The sequence below is a fragment of the Anguilla rostrata genome, chromosome 10 (assembly GCF_018555375.3).
Source record: "Anguilla rostrata isolate EN2019 chromosome 10, ASM1855537v3, whole genome shotgun sequence".
NCBI classification, from domain to species: Eukaryota; Metazoa; Chordata; class Actinopteri; order Anguilliformes; family Anguillidae; genus Anguilla; species Anguilla rostrata.
In genome coordinates, this window is record NC_057942.1 from 2,183,314 (window position 1) to 2,198,218 (window position 14,905).

General features: G+C 53.3%; 1 protein-coding gene across 1 annotated transcript in view; it reads left to right on the forward strand.

Moving 5' to 3' along the window:
• Window positions 1–14,905, forward strand: part of atxn2 (ataxin 2) — a 30,870-nt gene that overhangs the window by 13,690 nt on the left and 2,275 nt on the right. Inside the window, exons 9-20 of the mRNA XM_064353417.1 lie at window positions 214–407; window positions 2,326–2,535; window positions 3,992–4,174; window positions 4,448–4,627; window positions 5,037–5,144; window positions 5,410–5,480; window positions 5,627–6,012; window positions 6,392–6,458; window positions 9,301–9,447; window positions 11,269–11,335; window positions 13,768–13,958; window positions 14,364–14,490. Coding sequence (XP_064209487.1) covers window positions 214–407; window positions 2,326–2,535; window positions 3,992–4,174; window positions 4,448–4,627; window positions 5,037–5,144; window positions 5,410–5,480; window positions 5,627–6,012; window positions 6,392–6,458; window positions 9,301–9,447; window positions 11,269–11,335; window positions 13,768–13,958; window positions 14,364–14,490 — 1,931 coding nt within the window. The remainder of the gene's footprint in view (window positions 1–213; window positions 408–2,325; window positions 2,536–3,991; window positions 4,175–4,447; window positions 4,628–5,036; window positions 5,145–5,409; window positions 5,481–5,626; window positions 6,013–6,391; window positions 6,459–9,300; window positions 9,448–11,268; window positions 11,336–13,767; window positions 13,959–14,363; window positions 14,491–14,905) is intronic.

The window sequence follows — 14,905 nt, forward strand, 5'->3', positions numbered from 1 at the left end:
CCTCTCCCTATCCCATCATCCTCTAGTGTCAGTTAAACCCTGTCTGTATCAGGTTTATAGACGGGGATGTGATTGGTCTGTTCAGCGCAGCGTTAGGGTTGCGGTTAGCGTTAGCGTCGTGTGTAGCAGGCGTGAGTGGCAGTTTTATAGGCGGGGATGTGATTGGTCTCTTCGGCGCAGAGTCAGTAAAATGGCCGCCCTTTCTTCCTGCAGCAGAGAAAACAAGTACATTCCTCCGGGCCAGAGGAACAGGGAGGGGATGTCGTGGGGCGCCGGCAGACAGAACTCTCCCAGGCTGGCACAGGGCAGCTCCGGCCCCCCCACCCCGTCCGGGCCCCCCCCTCCCCGCGCCGCGCCGCACGACTACAGCCCCAGCTCCGGAGCTGACCAGCGCGTCGTCAACGGAGGTGAGCGCCCGCCAGACCCGCCTGTCTGTCCCCGAGCTCCTGCAGGACCCGCCTGTCTGCCCCCGAGCTCCGGCAGGACCCGCCTGTCTGCCCCCGAGCTCCGGCAGGGGGCCTACTGGACTTTTACAAACGCGCAGCACCCTGAGGAGAAATAATAATAATAATAACCTTTACAATCGCACAGCACCCCGAGCAGAAATAATAATAATAATAATTATTATTATTATTATTACTATTATCTTTACGCTCGTGTAGCGCCTTTTAATCTTGCGCTTTAGTGTCGTATTTAAGGTGTTCAGTGTCAGCACACTGCCCAGGCCTCAGCCCTGGTGCTGGGCCCTGGTGCTGGGCCCTGGTGCTGGGCCCTGGTGCTGGGCCCTGGTGCTGGGCCCTGGTGCTGGGCCCTGGTGCTGGGCCCTGGTGCTGGGCCCTGGTGCTGGGCCCTGGTGCTGGGCCCTGGTGCTGGGCCCTGGTGCTGGGCCCTGGTGCTGGGCCCTGGTGCTGGGCCCTGGTGCTCGGTCCTGGTGCTCGGTCCACTCTCTCCTGGACAGCTGCCCGTGCTGGCCCCTCCTCCTCCATGCTCTTCCTGGAGCTGGGCCCTGTGATGGCCCACCTACCTCCTCCATCACTCTCTCCTGAGCAGCCATGCCACAGTACATGGCCCACCTACCTCCTCCATCACTCTCTCCTGGACAGCCAAGCCACTGTAGATGGCCCACGTACCTCCTCCATCACTCTCTCCTGGACAGCCATGCAAGGCTGCTAGTAGTCACTGCTTTCCCCCCCCCCCTCTAGACCAGCAAGCTAATGTGACCTTTAGCGGTATTGCTGAGCCAATGAGAATTGTCCGATGTGGTGGGGTGTCACAATGATTAATGCTGCCCACAGAAATCTCCCTGCCCAATGAGATGGGTTTGAACCCCTGCCCAATGAAATGCAGGTTTTCTCCAAAGCCACTTTTAAGCTTTAAATGTTTGTACTTTTCACACTTTCGCTGCTTTGCTTTTCAGTCTTAAAAACGTCCTCTCTGACTGGGGGCTGTTTCAGAACGAACAGAGGGCTGCTGGGAGCGTCTGATTGGTGCTTTGAGGATTCCGTCCTCCTCTGTCTCTCCCTTTCTGTCTGTCTGTGCTTACGCTTCACACACCACTGCTCACACACACACACACACACACACACACACACACACACACCCCTGCTTGCACCCCCACACACCCACCCATACGCTCGCACACACAAGCACATTTTAATTCTTTATTTAGGTCCACATTTATAAAATACATCATAAGGGCCCAAATATATATTCAGTTGCTGTCTGATGTCCTTCATTTAAAACAAGTTTCCAGAACATCATTTTGCAGCTGACTACATTAACGACGGCAGTTACGACGGGTGATAGTGTGGAGTTAGATGGCTGGATGTTTAGTGCAAAGGCACGCGTGCTTGCACCTGCAGCTACGCTCCAGCCGCCATCTTGCTCGCACGCACGCACACACACACACACACACTCTCTCTCACACAAACACTCTCACACACACACAGTCACACACTCACAACTGTTTTGGGGACAGTTTTTTGCCATGTTTCTACTGAATTTAGCTTACTGCGCACTCGAGTTGCCCAACTTCTGTGCTTCTCGTATGATCAACCCGTGGTATAATCTCTGATCCCCCCCCCAAAAAAAAGCACTCAAGGGCCGTTACACACCATTTCGCATTTTTTCTAATTATTTCTTCCATATCTTAGTAAGTTGTCTTTTCTCATCTCTCCTCCCTGTTTTTTCCTCTCCTCCTCATTGGTTCCTTTCCCGCCCCATTCCCCGCCCCCTTCTCCCCTCCTCTCCATTTCAGCGGTTCTTTTTGTTTGTTTTTTTTTTGTTTTTTTTATAGTTTCCTTCATTCTCATTTGTCCTCGTCAGGTGCCCCCTGGCCATCGCCTTGCCCATCTCCTTCCTCCCGCCCACCTTCCCGCTTCCAGTCAGGCCCCGCCTCCCTCCCGCCCCGGGCCTCCACCCCCACCCGGCCGCCCTCCCGCCCCCCCTCCAGGCCCTCGCGGCCCCCGTCCCACCCCTCTCCTCACGGCTGTCCGGCTCCCGTCTCTCCTCTGCCTAAACGCTTGTCCACTGAAGGTACCGCGCGCGGGCGCCGGGGTGTCTGTGTCTGCGAGTGCTCTGACTTTAACTTTTCATTCGTTTACTTGTCTTTTTAACCTGTCAGAATGTGGGGGTCATTTCCCCAATTTTCTCCCCCTGATGCTGTCAATTCAGGAGATTAACTTAGTCTGTAGAAAAAATAGAAAAAAGAAAGAAAAAAAACTTGGAGAATCCTTTTAATCTTAATTATGGGAATTATTTTCTAATTTGCAAGTTGAATCGCTTTGAATTGAATTCCAGTTGAATTGACTGAATTTGGGCGGGGGGGGGGGGGGGTATTGATTTAAACCCTATTTCTGCCTCGTGTTCCTGTGATTGAAGTAGCAACCACTTTTCCTCTCTTTCTTTCTGTTCCTTTATCTATCTCTTTCTCGCTCTCTCTCTTTCACTTTTTCTCTCAGTTTCTGTCTTCCCCCCTCTCTCTCTCCCTCCCTCCCTCTCTCTCTCTGTCTCTCTGCTCCCTCCCTCTCTCTCCGGGTCACTTGCGTGGGTTCACACTGGAGTGGGTAGCTCACTAACCCTCTCACTGGTGTCTGTGTGGGCGTGTCAGGGCTAAGTCCCGCCTGCTTTCTGGCTCCTCCTGCGCTGCGTGACCTCACAGTGGGGTGGATGTGCTGTTTCCTGGGAAACGTGTGTCAAGGCGGCTGACTTTGCATCTCTGGGAAACAATGTAGTGGGGTTTAGAAAAAGAAGAAGAAAAATGAGCAAATATGGCTTCGCTTTGGTATGAAAGGATGCTCTCGTAGCGTGGTAGGGAGAGGAGGGAGGAGGCAGGATTGGCACCAGAGGAAATGACATCACACGAGGCCAGCCGGCCACTTGGTCACACAGCAGTCAGCATTTGTCACGGTGAGGTTGACAGGACGTTTCCCTGGTGTCTGAGTCGGGGGGGTTGAGCGCTGAGCCTGTAAAGGGCGTGTCAGAGCAGGGGGCGTGGTCAGGAGGGGAAAGTAAGGGCTGTGTCTGAGCAGTGGGCGTGGCCAGGAGGGGAAGTAAGGGGCGTGTCCAAGCAGTGGGCGTGGCCAGGAGGGGAAAGTAAGGGGCGTATCCGAGCAGCGGGGGTGGGGTGGACCGTCTCTGGCTGAGGAGCATGGGATTGTGGGAAGGCGTGGCTGCACACTGGGCTGAGAGCGCACTGCTGTAGCTGTGGGTGTCTGTTCACTGGCTGTATACAGCGCTAACCACACACACTGTTCGTCTGGCCTTGTGGTGCTGAATGAGGGGCAGACCGCATCCTTGTTTCAGCTTCCACGGGCCGCTCACCTTTCCTGTGTGGTCTGTGATTGGTGTGCACAAGAACTATTTCTCACAAACCACGGTCAGGTGGGCCAACGGGAGGCCCTGATTGGATCACTAGAGTGACAGTCTCGGCCAGTAAACTTTATGCCTTCGTAATTATAGATTTTTGCTTTGTGTTTCTCCCCCCCCCCAGGTCCCCCCAGGATGTCACCAAAGACGCAGCGGACCCCCCGGACACACCGTGTGCCCAGTGGCCGCGGGGGCGCCCCCCCGGGGGTGGACTTCATTTCCCACAATGCCCCGGGAGACGTGTCCACCACCCCGCCCGCTCGGAGCAGCCCCTCCGGCGGCACCTGGTCTTCCGTGGTCAGTGGAGGTAAGCTCCGCCCATCGCCTCAGCCGGGTGAAACCATGGCAACTGTGCTCAAACGGAAACGTATCGTGCGTAACATAACGAATGCCTGCTAAATTAATTATGCTGCGTAAGTGTATTTATTTGTGAAGTGAATTGTGGCCTTGGACAGTTTTTGGAATCACTGGTTTGCGGTCACATGATCTCGGTCCAGGCCCCGCCCATTAGCAGTGCTTGTATGCGTGTGTGTGTGGGTCTTAGAGTCCCGGGTTCGAGCCTGCGGGTTGTGTCCCACAGCACACAGACCCCGCTCCCCCAGGCAGAACAGCCTGGGCAGCGCCCCCAGCGGGCCCGCCTCTATGCCCTCCCCCCAGGCTGGCACCGCCCCCATCGACCCTGTGACCACGCCCACCTCCGCCGTGTCGCCGACCGCCGCCAGCCCTGCTTCCAACCGGGCCGTGACTCCCTCAGCCGAAGGTAAGCTCCGCCCCTCCGCTCAAGATAAGCTCCGCCCCTTCACTCCAGATAAGCTCCGACCCTCTGTTCCAGATAAGCTCCGCCCATTCGCTCAAGATAGGCTCCACCCCTCAGCTGTTACTATCTCAGTCATACTGGGTGAAATAATTCTTGGCCTGATTGTTGATTTTAAGCTGCAGTTGGTTCCCATTAAGGAAACCACTGGTTACCCAGCTAGCTAGCTGGTTAGCGAATGCAGCATATTCGCTAGCTCAGGAGGTTAAATCTTAGATTTGGGCGCTCTTTGCTTGCTAGCCTTTCGTAGGCCTGATGACCTGTCCCGGTGGTAGTTTTTCGGCCGCTGTGCGCGGCGGGTGTTGAGGGGTGCGCTGGTGTCCGCTCACCGCGTCGCCATTTTGTTTTCCGACAGCGAAAGAGTCTAGAGTCCAGGAGGCGAGGCAGAACTCGCCCGCCGCCGGCAAGGACTGTGCCAAACCCAGCGAGGCGTCCCCCAACGTCAGCCGGCCCATCGGCAAGGGTGAGCCCCGAAACCCGCGCTACCGCTGCTCGCCTGTAGGGGGCAGGAATTAGGAACGTTTGCAGATTAGTGCCGAGGGCAGGGGTCTCAGACAGCATGTTAGGGTCATGTTAGGCCCTGGAAAAGAGCTGTGTGGGTTTCTTTGGGGGGTTTTTTTCAAGCTTCTTATGCCCTCTGGAAAATGTCCGTCGCAAAACATGCTGCCCGAAGGCTGTGTGTGAAAGACAAAAGTGATCGATTGATGTTTTTCCTCCTCCCCCCCCAGGCCCTCCGGCTATGGCTCCAGATCACAGAAAACAGATCGACAATCTGAAGAAGTTCAGCGTGGACTTTAGGGTGAGTACACGCACCCCTGTCCCTGTGCGCGTGAGGGTGCGGGTGAGGGTGCGAGTGCGCGTGAGGGTGCGGGTGCGCGTGAGGGTGCGGGTGGGGGGTTCTGCTGAGCGCGAGCGGTTAAAGATGGCCGCTCTTTCCCTGCTCAGTTGCAGCCGAGCTCCACCGCGGACGCGGCGTTTGACCAAATGATGACCAAACCGCCGCGGGACGCCGGCGACAAGCCCAAGGAGCTGGCGCTGGGCAAGGGGGCGGAGCCTGCGGGGAAGGCGGGCCAGGAGTCGGGCGCCGGCGAGGACCCCGCCCACCTCCCCGCCGCCGTGGGCGTGCCCGCCAGCAGCGGCAGCAGCAAGCCCGGCAGCCCCTCCTCTTCCTCCTCCCCGTCCTCCTCCTCCTCCTCCGGACTCTGCCCCGCCCCTGAGCAGAAGCGGGGGCCCGACGTGACCTCACAGGGGGTCCAAACGTCCAGTCCCGGCGCCAGCCTCAAAATGGAGGGAAAAGACGAGAGAGAGGAGAAGAAAGACCCGGTGCCTGAGTGAGTGTGCGGAGCGGGGTGGGGGGGGGGGGTTTGCTCTCTGTGTCGGCAGGTGGGAGGGATGGAGGGGGGGGTTTGTTCCCCGAGTGAGTGTGGGCATGGGAGGTGATGAAGTGGGGGTTTGTTTCCGAGTGATGTGGCGGGTGGGGTTGTCATGTGGCCTGAGTGACTGTGCTGTAGGGGAGGCAGGGGGTCAGTTCTTCTGTTGAGCTGCATGTGAAGTATCTTCCTCCGACTCAGTAAAGTCTCTGTAGTCCCAATTGGCGTGTGAACTGCAGCACTGAGGAGCATGTTTGTCATTCCAAACATTGGGGGATTTAGGGGGAAGAACTGAAATCCACCGTTCAAAGCTTGCCCTTCCTGTGTGTCTGTGTTCTAGGCAAGTCCGAAAATCAACCCTCAACCCAAACGCCAAGGAGTTCAACCCAAGAGCCTTCTGCTCCCAGGTAGGCCCAGGAGTTTGGTCTCCCATCTCGGTCTCTGCACTACCTGGCCTGAGCTGCAGATGGCGCTGTAACAGAGATGAGTGTAGCGAAAATGGCGTGTGTTTTTGGGCTGCTTCAGTAGTACTCCATTAGGGAGTTGTGTGTGTGTGTGTGTGTGTGTGTACGTGCACTCACGTGTATGTGTGTGCTGTGTGTATTAGGTCATTGGTTAACGGCCTCGCTCCAGGTGTAGGCCGTGGTTTGGTCTCGCTCGGTCTCTCACTGCCTGGCTGAGCTGCAGATGGCGTTTGTAACGGGAGATGAGTGTGTGAATGGCGTGTGTTTTTGGGCTGCTTCAGTAGTACTCCATTAGGGAGTTGTGTGTGTGTGTGTGGACGTGCACTCACGTGTATGTGTGTGCTGTGTGTTATTCAGGGTTTTCATTGGTAACTGAGGGAGGAGGCCTTGCCTACAAGAGAGCAGGAAGGACAGGGAGTCACAGAAAGAAAGAGAGAGAGAGAGAGACAGCGCAGAGAAAGAGAGGGAGAGAGAGAGAGAGAGGAACATCACACTCCTCTTTTACCGAAGGACCAGTCGCTTTTTAAGAGCCACGGATGAGACCGTAGATCTGAGAGGATGAGAACCAGGAAGGGACTGAGGGACGAACGCTGTCATTTCCACTTCCTGTTTCACACAGCACGATATACTCGAAACACGGCACACGTCACAGTACACTGCACTGCAGTACAATACAAAACAAGGGAGTACGCATGTACAATATAAACCTTTACCGCTTTCTGTTCACTTCAGGCTCCTGTGTACCCCACAAACAGCTGATGCACGAGCCCTGAAATGCACATGTGGGGTGTATGTACAGTTTTGGGGTCCCCCTCCTGGCTGATAGAAAGCGGGTCACAGTGTAGACAGAAATGGGGGGTGGGGTGGGGGGGTTTGGGTGGGAAAGCTGAGGTGTATTCATAAAGCTGATCCAGGTTCAGGGTTCCCCTCTTTACTGCGTGACCGTGTCCACTGTGAGCTGACAGGCAGAACTGATCCCTGTCCAGGGGAGGTATGCACAGGAGGGGAGGGCTCCTGATCAGAGATGCTTTATGAATACAGCAGCTGATCCAGGATTGGTTTCACGTTTTTTTGCTCAGAACAGATCAGATTGGGATATGACCACGATAAAAACTGATCCTAGTTCAGCGCTAAAGTGAGAAGCTTTATGAATACCATGGAGATCAGGGCATTGACCTTCAACAGGGAGCTTCTGTCTAAGGTGAAAAGGCAGGGGAAAAAAACCTGATTATAATATTTTCATGACAAATAGGTTTTTTTTTTTTTTTTACATCTTCATATTTGAGTTTTTTTTATATTTAAACCACCCAGTATTTGCTGCACTGTAGCTAGCTTCGTTAATAAAATTTGTACCTACCCCAAAAAAATTCCATGTCTGTGGTTCAGTTGCCATCGATTGTAGCATCATAGTAGAAAAGTTTTCTTTGTTTTCCCCTTCTACACTTCTACACACAAACACACATGAACGCAAACACACACACCCACACACACCCACGCCCTCAGCAGTTAAGCTCTTAATTTAAGTCACCATATTTTCGGAGCCTAAATTGGCAGAGGATTGTCCCTGGGGCCCCCCAGGCCCGGAGATTGCCGTCCCTGGTGTAGAGAGGGTGCAGCAGTCCATCAGGCCCGGCCTTTCGGGGGAAGGCAAATTCAGTCCAGAGTTTTTCTCCACCCTGGGTCACACCGAGGAATGTGTGAATGCTGGACGTGGTGAGGATCGGCCCGGCTGGTGTGTCTCTCTGAACGTCCCTGATCTTTATGGGTCTGCTGCACGTCAGTGTGCTTAACACGGCCTGAACACAGCCTTAACATGGCCTGAACACGACCTGAACACGGCCTGAACACGGCCTGAACACGGCCTGAACACGGCCTGAACACGGCCTGAACACGGCCAGAACACGGTCTGAACACAGTCTGAACACGGCCTGAACACGGCCTGAACACGGCCAGAACACGGCCAGAACACAGCCTGAACACAGTCTGAACACAGTCTGAACTCGGCCTGAACACAGTCTGAACTCGGCCTGAACTCGGCCTGAACACGGCCTGAACACGGCCTGAAAACAGCCTGAACACGGCCTGAACACGGCCTGAACACGGCCTGAACTCGGCCTGAACACGGCCTGAACACGGCCTGAACACGGCCTGAACTCGGCCTGAACACGGTCTGAACGCGTGGTCACTTCTCAGGAATTTGGCTGTTTCTCAGGAATGGAAATTTTCCAGGTTAACAAGTAAATACAGATTTTTTCAGACCTTAAATGTGTCCACTAGAGGTACAGGGACTTGGGAATGCCATAAACGCTAACGCCGCACGCGTACACAAACGCACACACACACCTGGAGCTTTTGTGTTTTTTGCAGCAGATGGCAGGAGAAAAGACTCAGCTATGAGCCCAAATAGCACCCCCCCCAGAGCCATTTTGGGCCTGATAATCAGTATTTCTTGATTTATTGGGACGTCTGGATTCTGCAAACTGTGTGTTTCTGTGTGTGCGTGTTTGCATTCACGTGTGTGTGTGTGTGTGTGTCTGCATGCATGTGTACACGTGTCTCTGTGTGTGCGTGTTTGCATTCATGTGTGCGTATGTGTTCACGTGTGCTTGGGTGCTTGTTTGCGCGTGTGTGTGTGTGTGTGTGTGTGTGTGTCTGCGTGTGTGTGTGTGTGTGTGTGTGTGTGTGTGTGTGTGTGTGTGTGTGTGTGTGTGTGTGTGTGTGTGTGTGGTGTGTGTGTGTGTTAGCGGTTGATCATGCGGGCCCGCTCATGTCCTGCGCTCCACAGCCCAAGCCGGCGACCACGCCCCCCCCCCCCCGCCCCCAGGGCCAGCCCAGCCCCTCCATCGTGGTCCCGCAGCCGCCCACTGTGTACAGCCAGACCGTCTGCTTCCCCCAGATGTACCCCCTCACCCCCGTGAGCCCGGGAGTGCAGGTGAGCTTCGCCTCTTCATCCTCATCACAGTCTTCCTCTCTTCATCCTCCTCACACCCATCCTCACACACCCAAGCTCCTAACCCTAACTTTCCTCACACTCATCCTCTGCAACGTGCTCACCACCCTCATCTCCCCCTGCTCCTTACCCTCCTCTTCCTCTTTCTTAACAGTCATGCCTCTTGCTCGCCCTCCCCTGTCCTCTCTCCCTCGTCGTCCCTCTCTCTGTCTCTCTCTCTCTTTCTTTCTCTCTCGCTCTCCCTCCCTCGATCTTTACACGGCTGACCCCCCCCCCCCACATCCTCCGTCTGTGTAGACATGCTCTCCGCTATCTCTCCGGCATTACCGCGTCGCATCGATCCAAAAACACCGCCAGTGCCGCCGCCTCACCCGCTTCCCCGCCCCCCTCCCGAAAGCGTTTCCACAGCGATCTGTCGTCTGTGTCCCTCCCCTAATCCCTCCGTCCGAGGTCTGCGCAGACTTCCTCCGGTCTTCCTCCTCCTCTGAGCCTCTGTGACACGCCGGCGCACAGATAAGCTCTTGTTGTTATTTCCTGCAAGCCGTGCTCTAATCGGTTCAGAACGTCGAAAGCCTTTTAGAGATTAGCTTTGGGAGCGGTGTGTGCGGGAAGCAAAACAATGCTCCCCTTGTCACTGTCGTCGAGAACCCGAAGAGAGATCGGATTGTGTGCCTCGTTTTTTTTTCCTGCAGTTGTATCGTTTAATATTCCTGTCTTCATCCCGACTGGCAGAATGGCCTCACACCACTGCTGTATAATTCCTGTAATGTTACGTTTTTATTTTTAAGAATATCTACCTTAAGGATATCTACCTTGTACGCCTTAAATTTAATAATGAATTGTGGTCTTAAGTTTCCATGGAATGCTCTTTAGGACTGTCAGGTATTGACAAGCATGCAGCTCAGTGACTATTTTTAACACTTGAACTTGTGGGAAAATTTTGACTAAGTTGCTGTAAGAAATGATAGGTGATCCAACATCAGGCACTGTTGCTAAGAAACTAAGAACACAAAATACTTGTGGGGGGGGACAAAAAACTAAAGTTTGGTTCTTTTTTTTTTTTTCTTTTCTTCTTCCTCTCTCTCCCCGTTAGAAAAGCATTATCTGGAAGGTTTGTGCCATTCTAAAATTTCTTCTTATTACTGAAAATCTGTTTGAGTTGTTTGCTTGTCATAATTTTTTCCGTAAGATGTTGGTTTGCCTATTTCTTATTGCAATCGACTATTGTTGTCATCATGAAATATGGTTAACCCCATTATCAGTTTTCATTCATTCAGTCATTCATTTATTTTTGTTAATATTTGGCTTTACTAGCTTACTGCAAAAAGGAACGTTCCTTTAAAATTTCCATCTTCGCCACGGGACAGTTCTTCTCCACTTCAGTTTTTGTTTTGAAGACGAGCAATACTCTCGCTAGTGTCCCCTTATGGGCTGGAGTGCTTGGCTGTTTGATTAGCTCACATTAAACTGACCAGGATTTAAAAATTTTATTTATTTATTTATTTGTATTGTCTGCATGTTTCTTTATCATTTGAAGCACCTGCTGAATGAATGTTTTGTCTTCTTTTTAATGAACCTGATAAGAGCTCTGCTCTGTGTGTGTGTGCGTGTGTGCATGCGTGTGTGTGTGTGTGTGTGTGTGTGTGTGTGTGCCCTAGCAGGGTGGGTGTTCGATTGGGTTGTGTGTGAGTCGGTGATGTTAGAGAGCTCTGACCTCTCTTTAGCTGGGGAGGGGCGTGGGGGGGGGGGTGCTGTCCTTGTGTGGAACTGATATTTGGATGGCCTATTTTTGCCCCCCTGCAGCCTCCAGCTATGTACCACGTCCAGGTGCCGCACATGACAGTGAGCCAGAGCAAGTCCTACAGAGCAGGTAAAGGTGAGAATGCTGCTGCGCTTTCTAGAAACTTCCATCCTCTCCGCAGGGCCCTGCAGGGGTGCAATAAATTAATCCGGAGACGCTGCTCTTCAGACCCGCTAATGTCCCACACACACACACTCACACCACTCACACACCACTTCCACACACACACACACACTCACACACACACACACACACACACATTCACACAACACACTCACACACACACACACACACACCACACACACACACACATCACACACACACCACACACACCCCACATCACACACACACACACACACCACACACACACACACACACACACTTCATACACACACCACACACACACACCACCACACCACACACACACAACACACCACACACCACACAAACACACACTCACACACATACACACACTGTACACACAGATTCACAAACATTCATACACACACACGCACACACACACACACACACACACTTTCATACACACACACACTTTCATACACACGCACTCGCACACACACTCACACACACACACACACTCATACAGACACACACACACACTCACTCACACATAACACACACACACACACACACACACACACTTTCATACACACCACTCACACTCACACGCACGCACGCACACACACACACTACACACTCACACACACACACACGCACACACACACAACACACCACACACACACACACACACTTCATCACACCACGCACTCACACACACACACACACACTTTCATACACACGCACTCACACACACACTCACACACACACACACACACACTCATACAGACACACACACACACTCACTCACACATAAACACACACACACACACACTTTCATACACACGCACTCACACTCACACGCACGCACGCACACACACACACTCACACTCACACTCACGCACGCACACACACACACACACACACTCACACGCACACACACACACACACACACACTCACACACTCATATACAGACACACACACACACACACACACACACACACTGCCTCATGCGAGCCGTGCCCAGGCGCTTTTCGGGTCTGAAGATCACCGTTTCCTGATTAATCACACGGTTGCACCCCTGTTCCCTTTGAGAGGGCCGATCTGTTGGGCCTCATTTGCAGCCTTTAAAAAGTAAATTACACACATTTACCCGCCAGTTGTACGACTGGGAGAGTGCTAATTACGCTGCTAGCAGCATGCTTCTGAATGCAGCTCAAGTGTTGCTGTTTAGTGGAAGAAAGGATGTTTACAAGTTCTCTTAACAGGGAATCTGTAAACTCTGAACCAGCTGCATGCAAAAAAAAAAAAATCCCCCAAAACTCAAAATCACCAATATGGCGAGAATCGTCAGTTGGACAGCATAAGATTTAAAATTTGTGTTTTGCACGAACTGCATCTTGGGAAAGCTAATGCTGCTCAGCTACTCAAATCGTAGAGAGAAGATGGTAATTTCAGCTGCAATGCTTGTATGGCGCTGTATGATCATGTTGTTGTAAGCTACAGGCCACAGATCCCGGGAATCTGTGAGTTATCGGACCACAGTCTGATGCCAGAGGTCGCTGCTTAAATCTTAAACTTATGAAGACGTGATTAGAGAACGACCAGTGAGCCATCACATCTTTTAATGCACATCTATGACCCTTTTTTTAAATCTTAAATTAACAAGGCTAATAATTTTACACACTGCAGTAGGAAATGTGTTTTCCACAGAAGACTGAATCATGTGAGGTGTTGTGTGTGTGCTGGCTGAGGCGTTTCGCTCCTCATGTTGAGCTTATGTGTAAGTGCTGACTGGTGGTGTTGAGGCGTCGGGGGGGGGGGGTGATTCTGTTCCTGCGGAGAGTAAACCAGGCTGCTCGTCTCTCCCACGGAGTGCTCATTCAGCCAAAAACTGGGTCCAGGAACCCGCGTGAGCTCGCGCTGCGCTGTGCCTCTTCCGTACTGTGGAAACAGTAGCTCGCCGGGTCTAGATGATGGTTAGGGAGGTTGCGGGTTCGACTGCCACGAGCAAAAGAAGGTACTTCAGGTGCTCTGGTGAAATAGCCACCTGTAAGAATGGATTGTGTGTCAAGATGGTGTGATGCCGTATGTCTTGTGTTAAGGCTGCAGGTCTTGCGTTAAGGCCGTCAGTCTTGTGTTAAGGCTGTTGATGTTGTGTTAAGGCTGCAGGTTTTGTGTTAAGGCCGTCAGTCTTGTGTTAAGGCTGTTGATGTTGTGTTAAGGCCGCAGGTCTTGTGTTAAGGCTGTCTGTGTTGTGTTAAGGTCGCATGTCTTGTGTTAAGGCTGTCGGTGTTGTGTTAAAACATTTGTAAATGAGGCTGCTTGTTCAGAATGCTGGCGAAGCTCCTGTTGATCGGTTGGCCAATAAGCAGTCAGTGAGGTGGTAGCCCTGACGACAGGCTCCGCTGGTGTGTTCCAGTTCCCAGCATGCCCCAGCAGAGACCGGACCAGCACCACCCGCAGGGCACGCCCACCATGATGCACCCGGCCACCGCTGCCGGCCAGCCCATCGTGGCCCAAAGCCCCGCCTACTCTACGCAGTACTTCGCCTGCCCCCAACAGTTCTCCAGCCCCCCACTAGTGCAGCAGATGCCCCACTACCAGTCCCAGGTACACACACACACATAAACACACACACACACACACACCCTGCCCCACTACCAGTCCCAGGTACACACACACCACACACACACACCCTGCCCCACTACCAGTCTCAGGTACACACACACACACACACACACACACCCTGCCCCACTACCAGTCCCAGGTACACACACACACACACCCTGCCCCACTACCAGTCTCAGGTACACACACACACACAGAAACACACCACACACACACACACCCTGCCCCACTCATCCAGTACCCAGGCACTCCCACAGTACACACACACACCCTGCCCCACTACCAGTCTCAGATACACACTTCTACACTACACACACACACTGCATGTGCTCTGTGATCACCATTCCATGGACCCCCGTCATGTGACCCTAAGCTTCTCTCTGATAGGCCCAGCACGTCTTTAGCCCTGTGATGCAGGGCGGGGCCAGGATGATGGCTCCGCCCACGCACGGCCAGGCCAGCCTGGTGTCGTCGTCAACCACCCAATACGGAGAGCAGACGCACACCATGTACGGTAAGAGCCCCGCCCCTTCTGGCTCAGCCTGGTCCGCCCCCTCCCAGAGCTCCGCCCACTCTGGCTCGGCCTGGTCTGCCCCCCCTCCGGAGCCCCGCCCCCTCACCCTGCAGGCGAGAGGCCGGGGTGGGTCCCTGCGCTGCCCATTCATATCCAGCCAGCGTTATGGGGACCAAACTGTGTGTAAAATGTAGCAGGTGCTGTTTTCATGCAAGAACAAGCGTGAAACTAAATAACTGCGTTAGACTACCTGCAATGAGCCGCATACGGCCACTGGCTCTGGGAAGGAAACGATGAAAGTTGCGTCTAATCGGGTGAGAGAGGGAGGGGGAGGAGCCGAGGAACAGTGGGAAGATGGGTGCGGTTTCGTGAGAGAAAAGTGGGAGGAGCTAAGGTGTAGTGGGGAGATGGGCGG